This window comes from Montipora capricornis, chromosome 3 (genome assembly GCF_036669925.1).
Source record: "Montipora capricornis isolate CH-2021 chromosome 3, ASM3666992v2, whole genome shotgun sequence".
Taxonomy (NCBI): domain Eukaryota; kingdom Metazoa; phylum Cnidaria; class Anthozoa; order Scleractinia; family Acroporidae; genus Montipora; species Montipora capricornis.
In genome coordinates, this window is record NC_090885.1 from 33,320,898 (window position 1) to 33,335,897 (window position 15,000).

Here is a 15,000-nt window from a genome sequence, read left to right on the forward strand (position 1 = left end):
TGTTGCGTAATTCGTGGGAAACCATTTTAGTGTTTGTGAAGCAGTGAAGTGTGACACGCATAAATCAGCTGAATGAAATTTATATTTCTACAAGAACACAGGTAAAGTTTAGCTTGTTTACAACGTTTTGAATCTCGCAACACTCTTAAGTCATTTACTTTGTTTTTCATTCCAAAAAATATCTCTAAACTAAATCTGGAACACAGCAAGAAATTCGAAGTGGAAATTTAGCAAATTAGTCGTCGTTGTTCACGCTTTCCAGACAACTCAGAAATTGATCATTTGACGATGTTGTTTTGCAGAGGACGACAAAGAAATGTACAGAGATTTATTTATAACGTACATGCACAGCCACTGCGCGCAAAAAAAGAGATAAAAAGAGGCTCTATTCACAGGGTGAGCCATTGTTCTACACAACGTTCCCTTTGCCATTGCCGCTGGGAATTTTTCAAACTCCCTAATACTGCTACTGCCTCTTGCTTCTTACAACAAACCCCTTAAATTTATCTCGCAAACTTACATCTACGTCCGCGACTTTCTTTTGTTTTTGTAAGTCCCTCTCCTTCATTGCTTGCAGGAAAACTTTCACCCTTGTTCTGCATAGTTTTGTCAGTAATTGTTCATAGACTGTTCGAACAGCAACCGATTCGGTGGTGACACCAACAACCTTATCACAGTTTGAATCAAAGAATTAGTCCGGATGGACATTCCTCTCTCTTCTTTCTTTTTACTGAAACCGGTATCTGTTTAAAGTCAAGTTCGTCGACAAAACGTATTAAAGGACTTTTTTCCACATTTGCCTCCATTTTGTCTCAGGAAGTTTCGCGTGGCCTTGCGTGTAAAGCCGCCGAGGTTGCCCACGCAACGCGCGAGTAAAATTCGCGGAAGAACTGGGTACCATGTCTAAAAATAGATTAAGATGGATTTCCTTAGTTAGAGGGCCTTTTTGTGGGATTCACTCTCTTACCTTGATATTCTCTTGCTCTGAATCATAAGTGGGATATCTTTTATTTACGTATAATAACCCCCTGAGAGGACCTGTCGGGATACTAGTAAAATACTGAACCCAGAGACATCGAAGAAAATAAAAGGAATCGAGTAACACTGGCATCGAGGATGACATGTTGATCATTTTCGAGTTCACTTCTTAATTCACAGCAAGTTAAAGCGCAAATTGCTGGAGTTATTAGCTCTACTTTTCGTGTGAATAAAGTACTGTAATATAGATGAGAAAGACTAACAGCTTGATTCAGCGCTCTTCTCTACATTTAAAAAAAACTTAGAGATGCACATAAACGCTCACTGAAGTTAATACCCGTCGGGCGGGTTGGTATCTGGATAGGAATACTCACATTTAACGGAATCCTGAGCATTTATCACTTTAGGAGACATTGGACACAGTGGGTTAAAGCGTGAATTTTAATGTCTTAGTTCAAAAAGTACGCATTTGGAAGGTTTGCTGCTGATGATCTGTTTATTGCACATGTAAGCTGCAATAAAAACTCAATACTGGAGATGATTGTCACATCTTTAATAAAATTTCCACTGGCCTCCCCTATTCTCATTTCGACATTCCCCGTTTTCAAAATTTCTATTGTAGGGATTCCCCGTTCCCCACTCCTCGATTCCCAGGTTCTAAATTTAAAGAAAACCCGGCTTTCCATTTCTTCATCTCTCATTTTCTATCTCGCATTTTCTAGTTCGTTATGTCGCATTTTCTATTTCGCATTTTTTAGTTTTTTTTTTTAATGTCGCAATTTCTATCTCGCATTTTCCAGTTTGTTATCTCGCATTTTCTATCTCGCATCTCGCATTTTCTAGTTTGTTATGTCGCATTTTCTCTCTCGCATTTACATGTTTTTTTTCTCCACCCAGGATTATCTTGCATGTCCCCTAAAGGCTTCCCTAGATTATCGATACAAATTAAAGAAATTGCAGGACGCAAAAATTTAAACACGTTTAGGGAACATTTGTATTCTAGCGAAAAAGCGACAGTGACAACTGTATTGCAACGAAAAAACGATAGTGGCATTTATCTCTAGCCAAAAAGGCGACAGGTGGGCTGGAAAATGAGCGACAAAGCGACATCACAACCCCCCTTGGAAGGCCTCATTACTCAACAGAACAGCAAGCACATTGCCCGATGATGACATTCGCCTGACAACAAGAGGATAATAATTTCGAGATGTTCAGTGTCTAAGACTACTTCTAGTTCAGTACAAAATGTCATAACCAGACAGTTTTTTTGGTTTGCATGCTCAGTGTTGACCTTTACTTAGCTTCCCTTTGGGATTATAAGCAGCTGCAAAAGTTCTGAAAAGGGTACCTCTTTTGCAGGGTAACTCGATTGGAAACATTCTACAACTAACAGTATATTCACTTGATCATGAAGATGAGAAAACGTTTTCTGCTATGACACAAAGAAAATTGTTAGCTGTCGTTCTTCTCTCACAGGGCAAATATTTTGACATTCGTTTCAGGTAATATTTAATTAAGTTTATTAGTTTAAATGAAGCTCCAATCACTATCGGCAAAAATCAATTCCAAAATTTCCAAACAACAGAACGTGGCACGATGAAGGTCGATGAAATTCGAAAACGATTGCTTTCGCCTAGAGACTTGTATTTCTGGCTTTTTGTAAGTTGTTGAGTGTGATCTTGTTTTCGGAAAGCTATGATCTTTTTTTCTTCAAGAAACAATGTGCGTTTTGGGAACTTAAATTCTCTTTTTTTATGCAGCTTACTCATGGCGGCATTGTCTTGGTGTCGTGCAAAGAATTTTATTCAGGTCAGTAGGCTGTCAAACATTTTCCAAAACTTCTCTGCTTAGGAATACAGCCGGTTCCGTTTTCATACGGTTAACTACTCTTGCGGTAACATCAAATGGGAAAAAAGGCAAGGCATTAAAGTATTCAATGTTTTTGTCTTATATTCTTTTTCCTAAGCCGTCTGCCTATTTGAAATAATTATTTAAAATTTAGTTCTGTAACATTTATATATCTCTGTCCGGGTTGCATGCCCGTCGACACCTTCGTTCCGAAGACTTCATTAATTAATAGTTGAGAAGCACCTTATTCAGAAGATTTATTATTCCTCCATGCTGAACGATAAGCTGCATAATCATCGTCTCGGAAGTTGTACTTTATAGTATTGTCTTTATGGGAGTCTCCTATTAGTTTACGCCACAGCAACTGTGGGAAACGTTCAAGATAACTGCCAGTTTTAATAAGGGGAAATGAAATGTCAGGACTTTTTGTTATCATTGCTTGTCATAGATGATCAGGATCATACGATACTGGTTAATATGCACATTTTGTTGATAGCAAATTTATTAAACCTGTTATCTCTAGTACCTGAAGGGAAATTTTGGATCGACGGAGATTTCGACTTTTTTAAATTTAGGTTTTTCGGCAATGACATCGAAAATGTCAGGTTTTCTACATTTGACGGCTTTTTAGGGAACCAGGCAAGATGTCAGCGAATTTCTAGAGTTTGTCATCTATTTCATAACTATTGCAAAATTGCTGTTTGTAGCAGGTCCCTATACTTCCCTAGATGCTGATTTGAGATAAAATTGTTAAAAAGAAACGAAAAGAGATATTTAAACATTTGAAGCAGTGATGAAACCAACCCCTTCAACTGAATCATGATACCGAGTTTGGTCGAGAATCGAATTCAATTAAGGGGGACACATTGGTGTTACAAGGCAAAAGATCGTAAGGTCTTATCCCTGGTCCCATTTACACAAGCCTTCAACCCGAAACCAAAATTGTAGCCATTCAAATGACAGCCATTCACTCTCCGATTAAATAAAAGCTGAGTTACCAAGAAAAAAACATGGTGATCTTGTGACTTTTCCTGAGCTATTAATATGCTAAATTCAACTGAAATGTAAGCTCTACAGGGACTTTGAGTTTAACTACTTCTTCCTTTCGAATGACTCGAATCAGTACACAGGTCAATGTTCCAACATACAAGATTGCAAACAGCGCTGCTAGAAACGAAAAGAGCCACGTGGCTTCTGAGAGGAACCGTTACGTCAGGACGGCATCGATGACGGCAACACCCGATAAACTATTTATACTTCAACTAAAATTTCGTTTTGCTGAGAACAGCGACGAAATGTACGGAGATTTCTCCTGCTCAAGCATCATGATTGTTTTTTAAACTCATTAAACTCGTGGTGTGACAATAGCGTTCTCGATGCTGTCCGGGGCGGCGCTGTCGCGGATATCGCTTTGTTAAGTTCCTCGAACCAACAGTCAAGGTTTTTTAATAAGTTTGAAGGGGCAAAGCCGAGATGCCTTAAAGCGCCGTTATTTCTGTTATTCATCCTACAGATGGTGACGATGGGAGTTCTTATTAAATTTATCGTGTCTTCCGAGCCTCCACGGTTTGATCACAACATCCTCAATTACGTTTTCAAACATTCTCTGCTCGAGTCTTGTTGAATTCGCTTTAAGATAGTGGTAATCGTACCATAAAGCAGAAGCCTGGACTTAATAATGTAAAATGGGTTCAACATTAACCACAGGGCCGTAGCCAGTATGAGGCAAACCGAGGCACTTGCCTCAGTCATTTTTTTCGTTATTCTTTAAAATAAAGGGTCATTCCAGCGTTGTCTTTAAAATCTATTCATCATAAACACCTAGAATCCCTACGTAGAGAATTTAACCATGGACATTGCCTCAGTCATAATTTTTTTCTGGTTACAGCTCTGAACCATTAGCTGGCCATAATATTGACACAGAGGTAGATCTTTTTTTTTTAAAGCTTTTAAGGGTTAGTCTACAAATGATGTTGTTTTAAAAGGGTGACTAAAATTTAAGTTACCTTACAGAATCTATTTCTATCTAAGAATATTTTAAATTAAACGTTTCACTAACCAGAATCCAAACCCGAATATTCAAGTTTGCCAGAAAGGTGTCGTCAAAAGGCCATGTATTACCATAATGGATTAAACGTTTAGAACCTCACTGTAACAGAAGATTGAAAACTCATGTGATTATCCTCCTAAGAATTCGACTGTCTTTATGACATTGAATGACATTTCCTCATTTACATCCGAAAGACTATTTCTGTTTAGGTGTCTGGAGTTGTAGGAGCAACTTGTCTTTTTTGACAGCCTGTCATTTTCAGAAGTAAGTTCACCTGGACAAACACAAGTACTGGGACCATTTATTGTTACTTTAGGTACCTGAATACATAAATATTCAGATGACGACGAGAATGATATGACGAATGGTGCAGATCCGACCAAGATTCGAAACAATACACGCTTTTTTGGAGGTTGAGAATGAACGTTTTTGTATTTTTTGTGATGTGAGCCTGAAAACGTCCGTAACACGTTCATAAAGTTGTGTGGTATACCAAGTTCGACTACAAACAGATTTTTTCTTCATTGTATCATGACATAAAAAAAAACATTTTGTTCATGTAAAAAAAAACGTCCCTAAGTAACTATTTGAGTTGGCTGTTGTTATACTACATTTTTATTTCTTTTTCCTTTGTTTATACTACTCACAAAAACAAACACTGATGTTCTTAATGACTTTCACCCTTTTTATAAAAAAGGGTCTTATAAAAGAAGTAAAAGAAGGATGTAGTTTACGTGGTGGTCAAATCTGAGCCAGAAAGGTCCAATCCGTAGGTTGGTAAATTGATCCTATCACTTGGGCCAAGTAGAACTTTCAGCATTAAAGAGGATCGAATGAAGGTTGATCCTTTTCGCAGCGGCAATGTTTTGATATTTGTCTGATGCTATTGTCAGGCAATTTTTTTGAGAGTATTCGTTTGGTCCAAATTATTGCCATGGAAACGGTATCACCCTGCTCAAAGATCCTAGTTTTCAAAAAATATACCAAAAACTAATTTGGTGAACTATTGTTCTTTTGAACACATCATTAAATTATCTAATTGGTGATATGAGAAAAACTATCCAGTAACATTTGCTTTATGTATGAAAACGCTTATGGAAGCTAAAATATTTCTTTCAATACATAAATTATTTTTTGTCAAATTTTATTTAAGAATGCAATGAAACGTATCTTTCTTGTAGACAAAAAAATCAGGGTAGGTCACCGAGCTAACCTTCGAGGTATAGGTCGCCACATCTAACAAAATTTATTTTAGTATAGTTTTCGTGATTTTAGGTTACACTTTTATTTCCGGTCACTCGTTTTTGTTCATCAGCTGAAGTGAGCATGATAAGGACGGTGCTTACTATTATGCTGCGCATCTCGAGATACTCGGGTTTTCTATGGGTGGTGCTTACTAATGCAGGGATATTTTTGAGTTTGTATTTTAAAGCTATAACTTTTGCAAATATTGTTGATTAATTATCTTTGAAAAATGCGTGGTTACTCCCTATTTCCTTTTTGGATTTCAATGACACTTGAAAAGATCTGCTTTCCTGCATATTCATAAACCGCGCAAAAAATACCTTTGAATTTGTAGGCACCGTCGTTAAGCAAAGCGCTCTTGGCTTCCGCGCGCACGCTAAGCTAAAAACAGTTCCAAGCCTCCTTTAATTAAACTAAATAGAAAAAACGTAAGTGGCTAAGGTAATCTACCTCCTAGGATCTTCCTAGTGCCTGTTTTTGTTGTGGCTCAGCTGTTTTAATAATTTTATGGCAGCAATAACGTAGCGCGCTGTGGCGATATCCGTCCAATTTTCCTTGGACAATTACAGCGTTGTCTGTCCAGCGGCTACCTAGGATTATGCCAAGAATCTGACCGTATCAAAAACCAAGAAATGTTTTAAATGAATAATTTTTCAATAATTTTATTTGTCCTAGCTGTGAAAGACGGTGTGCAGTACAAGTTTTTTTACACTGCCAATTCCTCGACTTGGTCCGATGGACGAGAACAATGCTCTAAAGATGGAGGTAACCTCGTTGTTCTAGAAACCGAAAGCAAATGGAGATTCATCACTGCACAGATTCAAAATCTCTCCAATCCAACGATCAACGAATGGTTCATTGGGTTAATCTTAAACGTAAGTGGAAATGGTTGGCGATGGATCACGGGGCAACCACTGAATAATAGTCACTGGCAAGCAGGTCAGCCATCCTCAGATGGAAACTGTGTGGTCATTGACAAGGACTATCCCAATGGAACAAAGGGGCTGTTTAATGACTTGAGATGTGACAGCAAGAAGGCATTTATTTGTGAAAAGCAACTCTCACTCCCAGGTAGGATGATTCCATTTATCTTAGAAACATAATTCGCCTCCAGAACTGCGCATCAAGATAAACCAAGTGACAAAAGCGCTAGACGCTTGGGTATTTTGAGTCTGCAGTGCTCATTACGCGGAACGTGAAAGTTCGGTGGAATATCTTTCTCTTTTTTTTTTCTAAATATCTCGTACTCGGCCGGCGCTTATCTCCGTCCGTAGCATGAAGCGACTATGAGTATTGCTACTCCCTCCTTGGGGGGATGGGATGCTAGTCCATTGCAGGGTTACCCCCAGCACTTCGCCGGTACCCATTTATACACCTGTGTGGAGAGAGGCACCGTGAGAGTAAAGTGTCTTCCCCAAGAGCACAACACAATATCCTCGGCCAGGACCAGAACCCAGACCACTCGATTCGGAGTCGAGCACACTAACCATGAGGCCACCGCACCTCCCACTCAAGGGGACAACCAAATTAAAATTGCCGCCTATCTCGCAAACAAATGAGAGAGCCTGGGAACCCCCTGGGCCATAGGCAGCCTAAGCTCGGTATACGATTTATAGAGTTTGTATGGGAAAATTAACTTTGAGCTTATAAATGCTAAAATAAGCTGTAAATTTAAAACTAAACTTCGCTTACCTCTACATACGGTTGTCCCCGTCTTTTCTGTGTCCGTTCTAGCCGGTTTTGTGGCTTTCGAATTTTTACGATGTAGTTAGTTGTCATTTCCCGTCATAGAGAGAAGAAAGGCTGATGACTCGCGGCGATCTCGTCCCACGTATTGCACTCGCATCACAACGCAACGGTCCGTATCGCCATAAAAACAGCACAGCCATAGCGCCAGATAAATTTCCTATCACATCAAATCCACACTGGGACCACACAGCAATTTTTGGCGGATAAATTCCAAATAATGTTCGGCTTTCTATAATCTTCCCATGCGTTCAGCTAGATGTGTGGCTACGGCCGTCATAGCTTGATGGCGATCGTATTACATTCTGCACTCTCATTGGACAATTTGAAACACTTGGCTAGAAGGGTTACATAACATTGTGGCAGAGTTGCGAGCTGAAGGCACGGCAAGTTACCGTGAGATGATGAGAATGGAAACTCTCGTGCGCGGCTAAACGCGACAAAACTCTGGCCAACTCTCATGAAAAATTTGGGCAGGTTCAAATTCGATGAGAGCTCTTGATAGTCGATGAGAGGAGCCGAGAGTTGATGAGCGTTCTTGACGAAACCAGAGCGAGAGTTTCAACTCTCGTCAATTCTCGTCAACTCCTGCTCTCGTTTGGCCAGGGCTTCGCGAATCTAGTACTTTGTTCTTCCAGCAAAGTAAAAGCAAATTGGGAAAATTGTTAAAAAAATGCCTTCAATTCACAATTGACAAACAATTCAGCACCTTATTACATTAATGAGTTGTTAGTTTCGTTTTATCCCTTGTCGTAATCGAACATCGGCTGTAACCTATGCCTTCTCTTCTGGTTGGGTCCTTCCAATCTAAAGACCGGTGGTAACAATTCTCCGGTGCAACAGTAGTATGCGCTGGCAATCACTTTAAGGAAAGCAGTTTGATTTCTGGTTTAGAGAAAAAAATTAAAAGACTTACCTGGCTGATCCCAACAAGATTGTTCTTTGAGGCGCTGCCAAATCTATCCCAGCATTTATAATGATCTAGTCTCCTCGGAATAGCCCCCAGTTCTCCGATAACAAGGGAGACAATTTTTATGCTCATAATCTTCGGCAACTCTATAATCTGTGCTGTCACCAGGACATGTAATGTCGATAGGACGAGGCATCTTTTATTCTTTTTGTCATCAAACACAATGCCAAAGCAGGTTGATTATGCTCCAGTTTCTTGTCTGCTTGTACTGAAAAGTCCAAAGTAATTTGTAATTCTCGTTATCCTCAACATTCTTGGGAATATGTTCCTACCATTTGTCACTCCTTTCAAAATAATGTTCTTTACGTAAATCCTTGTGCACGGCCCTAACTACTCCATCATGTCTCTGTCTCTATTCTTTCAGTGGCCACTTTGGGCCCGACTCGCGTAAGTGATTCAATGTCTCATTTTTCTGTAGGCACATACGGCACAAAGAGTGATTCTGTGGTCTGTCTATATCAGCGTTGATTGTATTAGTTCTTAGTGACTCGCTCTGCGCAGCCATCAACAGCCCCTCGGTCTCCTTCTTCAGATGCCCTTGTTGAAGCCACATGCGTGTCTTATTACTTGCCACTTCATTTATTTGTTTAAAGAATTACACATGAAGTTCTTTTCCTCTTAAATCCTCTACTCTGTTGTCCATCTTCGTTTTCTTAAAATATAAGGAATATAATTTTCATATTTAAGAACTCATAAATGTTAAATTGTTTAATAATAATTTAATAATAATAATAATAATATTAATAATAGTATTTCCAGCTTTTCCTCGCTATTGTCTTGTCGTCTATAAATAATCCTGTTCAGCGGTTTCCCACTTGAGAAGTAGAGGTAGAGCGGATATTTTTAAAATAAAAATAAATAATAATAATAATAATAATAATAATAATAATAAATTTAATAATATTAAATATTCTTATATTTTGATATAAGAAATATATTTCTTATTTTCATATATTTAGTACTTTCGGGACCTTCACACTTTTTGCTTTTTCCTGCCACCAACAACTCCCCTTGACTCTTAGCAATATAGCTAAACAGATCCAATCTTGCAAGTTCCGGCCAAGCGGTCCTCAATCGAGCACAGACTTCTCCCACCAATCTTTCTTAGCAGGTATAAATGGCTACACTAAAGAGCTTCACTACAGAGCATTGAAGATGGTTAAGTATTTCTGATATTTCTATCAAGCTGTTTTAACTCTTTTTGAGTCCAGTCAATGAATGCTGCAGAACAACTAAGGATAGACACTGTCAACGTCTTAACTATCATTATGATATTATTTTCTTAATTATCATTATTTCTCTTTTTCAAAGAATAAATTTGTTTTTTTCGTATGACATCAGGATACAACCAGTAGTCTTAGACACCATTTGCGTCTTCTCTCTTTTAATTAAACAATTAAGCACCCTCCGTATGATTCAAGTAGTCCCAAAATGCACGCTCTCTGTATTAATTCAACTGGGCACTCTATTTTTATTTCTTTTATATACTTAAAAAAAAAAAACGAGCAGCAGTGTTTTATCGGGTTTAAAAACACGAGGTGTAGCCGACTGTTTTTAGATTGATTGTAATGACTGTGGATTTGCAGTACTGTTATTTTTCTTTATTTCTCAAGTTCCGAAACTCACACGTGTTCGCTCGATAGTAACATATACACCCACACTGCTCATGCGCATCCTCTCATTAACATAAGTGCATCTCATTACAAACACATGCTGCAAGTTTTTTGAACTCCACAAAAAGTGTATTCCGCGGGAGTCCGAACAAGGCTGAAAATGTGAGGGAAAGATATTCTGCGGCATGCAAGAAAAACACGCCGGGCCAAGTTACTATTCTTAACAGAAAGAATTCTAATGAGGAGTGTTTTATGGGGTTTAAAGCTCATGCTCGTGACGTTTTATCAAATGTTTTGATAGCGTTATGACTAGAGTGGATACTCCAAAATGAGGTGAGATACTTCGTGACACATATACAATTATAACATTTGGTGATGTAACATGACAATACCTGACAACCTCAGTGTTAACTCTCTTAATGTGGCAGATAAACAACACTCTGTCTAGGCAGAGAATAACTGCTGGGTTAGGCACTGATCTCTAGTGATTAGGTCTGAGTGCTGACTCGAAATGGTTAGCTTTCATAAATTGTTCTGGTGACACCATATTTATACTAAAACTTTAGTAAGATAGTTTGTTACTTTATATACACAAAGCTAAGTGTCTCATCTTATTTTGGAGTATCCATTTTAGTTACAACTGTTTTGATAGACTGTTAGGCTCATTAATTATTAACAAGTTTTTGGACCACAATTTAAGGCCCCGACCACACAAAGACGATTCTAAACGCAAACGCTAGTAAACGCAAACTTTTTTATGCGTTTAGGCTATCCGTCCACACGAAGACGATGAAAACGCTCACCGTAAACGCATAAATTCGAAAACGCTCTCCAAAGTGGATAAATTTGAAAACGCCGTTTATGCGTCTTCGTGTGGACGGCCGTAAACGTATATTTTCGTAGACGCTGTGAAAACGCTGACGTCAGATGTCAGATATCAGCGCACGTGGTGACTTGAGAACATGGACGCTAACACTTGATAACAAGGCGCTGAAGCAAAGATTGCACGCTCAAATCGATAGCGCATGTGCGTTTGGTGTATGACATCGTTTTATGCGTTTACGAGGGTTTTCGTGTGGACGGGTGAAAACGCTAGGTAAACGACGATCGTCTTCGTGTGGACGGAGATAAAAATATGCGTTTACTAGCGTTAGCATTTACAATCGTCTTCGTATGGACGGGGCCTAAATCTGTTTTTTGCTGTTCCTATAGGCTCGATCTCCGCCGCTCGCTTGAGTTCGGGTTTCCTCCTCGAGAAGAGACGGCTGGACGCATGAGCGATGGTTTGTCTGTGACTTAAATTCAAAACATAGTTTATGCGAAGTTAATAGTGGAAATGTCATTAGACACCAGAAGACATAAATTACGTACCAATGCTTAAAACTTCAGTGCGAAGTTTCCAAGATGATGCGAGCTTGAGTTTGTGGTTAAATGATCAATGTGATTTCAGGAGTCAGCGATCGCTCATTTCCCGAAACAGCGGCTGGTAATCGAGCCTGCTCTTCCTTAGTGATCCAGTCACAACCACCACAAAGTACATTTCTTTAATTCCCATAGTTGAGAAATCAGCTCATATTTCAATGCACTGTAACTAGATGTTTTTTTCCTTTACTTTTTCTGCAATACTCGTATCAAAAGGACACGCTGAGTGAATGATGACGACTAGTACTTTCCTATTCCCCTTGCCATGAACCACATTGGCTCGTGATTACACCATGTTTTCCTTTGTTCATACTTTCACTTTTCACATGATTTGCAATGACTACTTGGTCATGTCAGTATTTTTTATAATTAAATTGTGCCATATTTGTACACTCACTAACTCTTTGCGCTATCGTTTCCTCGTTTTTCCCACAAATCCGACATTTTTTTGAAATTTTTTCTTTGTATATGTACTTTCAAATGTTGTTGGTTCTAATTGCTTCATCTTGAGCTTCAACTATCAAACTTTCTGTCTCTTACTACAGACTTGCTTTCGGCAACCAATCTCACCTTCTCATCCCATCCACTTCGTCTGTTACTCTATCAAACTGACTTCTTTTGGTGTTTTATGATCTTCCTGGGCAGTATCTTTGTTGTTTTCCCCTTTTCCAGGTTTCAAAACTTGTTCCCTCTTTACCGTTTTATAACCTCTCTTCACCATGTTCAATGTGTTGTATCAAACTATATCTTTCTATATCTACACTGAAGGTCTTCCACTCTGATCAACCCTCTCCTTCCAGCGGACCTTTTGACGGAGATCATGACATCCTTCTCCATTACTTTCAACTCCTACTTTGTCCAATCAACAATTGTCGCTCCATATCTGATGATTGACACTGCTCTAGCATTCCACCACTCAGCCTCGATCTATTTTCAGCACTCTTCTTATCACGGTTTTCTGAACTGATTTTCTTTATTTCTTCGTGTTTTATTCCATCTGCCTCCACATTTCCTTAAGTACTTATATACTGTGTCATATCGTCCTTTTAGTGACTTCCTATTTTCTCCATTTGTCATGATTATACCACCTATTGTTTCGATTTTTCCTGTTTTCATTATAAGGCTCCAGTTATTCAAAAGAAGGATAATAAAGTAGTTGCTATTCCCAAAATTTTTGACTTTGCAGAAACAATGGTCAACCTCAAGAGTTGGGCGATTGTGATCTTTGTGTTGAATTCGCACATTTCTTGTCAAACTTTATAACACTTGAAAAAAAAAGAAAACTAACAAAAACAAAAACCGGTATCTTGCCATCATTTGACACAGATGCTTCACTGTTTCGCGAGTTAACACGACGCAGTAACTTCATCACGGCGCCCGCTGAATTCGATGTCACTTTCGATTTTGCGATTTACTTGTGCAGCCAAAAGTACAATAACAATTTTGAACGTAGCTAAAATCTCGCAAAATGTTTTTCGCTGATGTTAACATTTTTTGAACCGCGAATATGAAAATACTTGCGGTTCAAAAAATGTTGTTTTCATGTCATAAATTTTGTTGCTGACGGCGAAATATTTGATTCTCGATCGACCATTCTGAAAACTCCCTTCTGCTCTTCCTAAAAACTGTGTATCAATATTTATTTACTTTTTCATCAACATTTGTTTTGTATAAAGGAAGCTAACAAATCTGTACCTTGCTTAGTTCGCATTTTTGGGCGTTAAAATAGAATTTTCGGTCCTATGCTTCTGTTACGAAGTGGTATATTTTTTAGGTCAGCCATCCAGATACTAACCCCGCCGGATAGGATATAACTTCAGTGAACTTTTATATTACAAGCTGTCAGACGCTCAGAGTGCACGCTTAACCTTGTGTTGAAAAGAAGTTGTGAGAGAACTTGGAAATGATCAACATGTCAGCCTAAAAGCCAATATTTCTCGATTCCCATTTATTTTCTTCAATCTTTCTGGATTTAGTACTTTGCTGGTAACCACATGTCTTCTCAGGGGGCAATTTACCTAAGACTTTTACCATGACACAACAGTGATATACAATACCAAAACAATATCGTGTATTATTAGAGCTACATATTGAACTTGAATATCCTGGAAGACAAAACGCAGCTCAGTTGACAATATGGAACTGTGTTACTGCGCGATCCGTGCCTATTTTTTCTAAAGATGACAGGAATGTTTTTTTCTTTCTGACAAATGATTAATATGCTGGTAGCCAAATTTTTAACCTCTGATGGCCTCTGATGACACGACTTCTGGGTGACCCCCTAAATGATCTTAATGACCCCCGACTTGAAAAGATTGACTGGAACGCTGCAGTTAAATACCACCCAACTCAGTCCCTTCTATTTTTGAGTAACACGTGCCACAGGCAACCCAGTGTACGCTCATAGAGTAGTGCGTTCGAATTTCATTAGAACTGGCTGCCACGGAGGCGCGCAAAGTTGGGGGCAAAGAAATTGCTGAGGTATTGTTCGACAGTTCTGTTCACATCCTAGACAGTAAAGTGGAAATGAGTGAGGCAAAAGGCTAACATTACCTCAGTGACTTTTATGGTAATTATAATATTAATAGTAAAAATTACAATTTCCTATATATTTTCCACTAATTCACTTGCCAAGTTGTTATCGGACAGTTCAATGAGCCAATCACATTCAAGTTTACATCAACCAATCATATTAAACTTGTAGTTTAAATCAGCCAACCACAACCTTGGTTTCAATCACCATAGAAACAGTGCAAATTCTCCTAATTTGTGTTTTTCTTTCTTTCTTTCTTTCTTTCTTTCTATAACATTTCCCAAATTTCAATTTTGAGTTGAGTGTTGTATTTCGTCAGCAAAATTTCGGCATTCGATTGTGTCCCACAAAGTGATCTTTTAGTCGCTTTTTGGCTTCTTTCTTTTTAACTAACGTAACGATGTTTTTGAGCGCATTTTGTTTTTCAAAGGCGTTCCTTTTCTTGGTTCTGGAACGGTCCTCTCTTTAAAAGCGAGAACAGATTGTTCCTCTTTTTTGTGTTCCTTTTGATGAAATCGGAACGTGTTTCATACTAGCTTGGGAACAATATGGTCCTTCATTGGGGGAACCAATTGTTCCGAGTTCCGAATCCCGA

The 15,000-nt window shown here is 38.6% G+C and overlaps 2 protein-coding genes across 4 annotated transcripts in view; one reads left to right on the forward strand and one right to left on the reverse strand.

Annotated features, from left to right (window-relative positions):
* Nucleotides 1-5,010, reverse strand: part of LOC138042951 (tachykinin-like peptides receptor 99D) — a 46,813-nt gene extending 41,803 nt beyond the window's left edge. For all 3 annotated transcript variants that reach the window (XM_068889032.1, XM_068889030.1, XM_068889026.1), the window contains exon 1: nt 4,886-5,010. The gene's annotated coding sequence lies outside the window, so the exon portion shown is untranslated. The remainder of the gene's footprint in view (nt 1-4,885) is intronic.
* The window catches only part of LOC138042948 (adhesion G-protein coupled receptor D1-like), a 47,200-nt gene continuing 34,753 nt past the window's right edge, over nt 2,554-15,000 (forward strand). Inside the window, exons 1-3 of the mRNA XM_068889016.1 lie at nt 2,554-2,637; nt 2,739-2,787; nt 6,797-7,192. Coding sequence (XP_068745117.1) covers nt 2,575-2,637; nt 2,739-2,787; nt 6,797-7,192 — 508 coding nt within the window. The 5' untranslated portion in view covers nt 2,554-2,574. The remainder of the gene's footprint in view (nt 2,638-2,738; nt 2,788-6,796; nt 7,193-15,000) is intronic.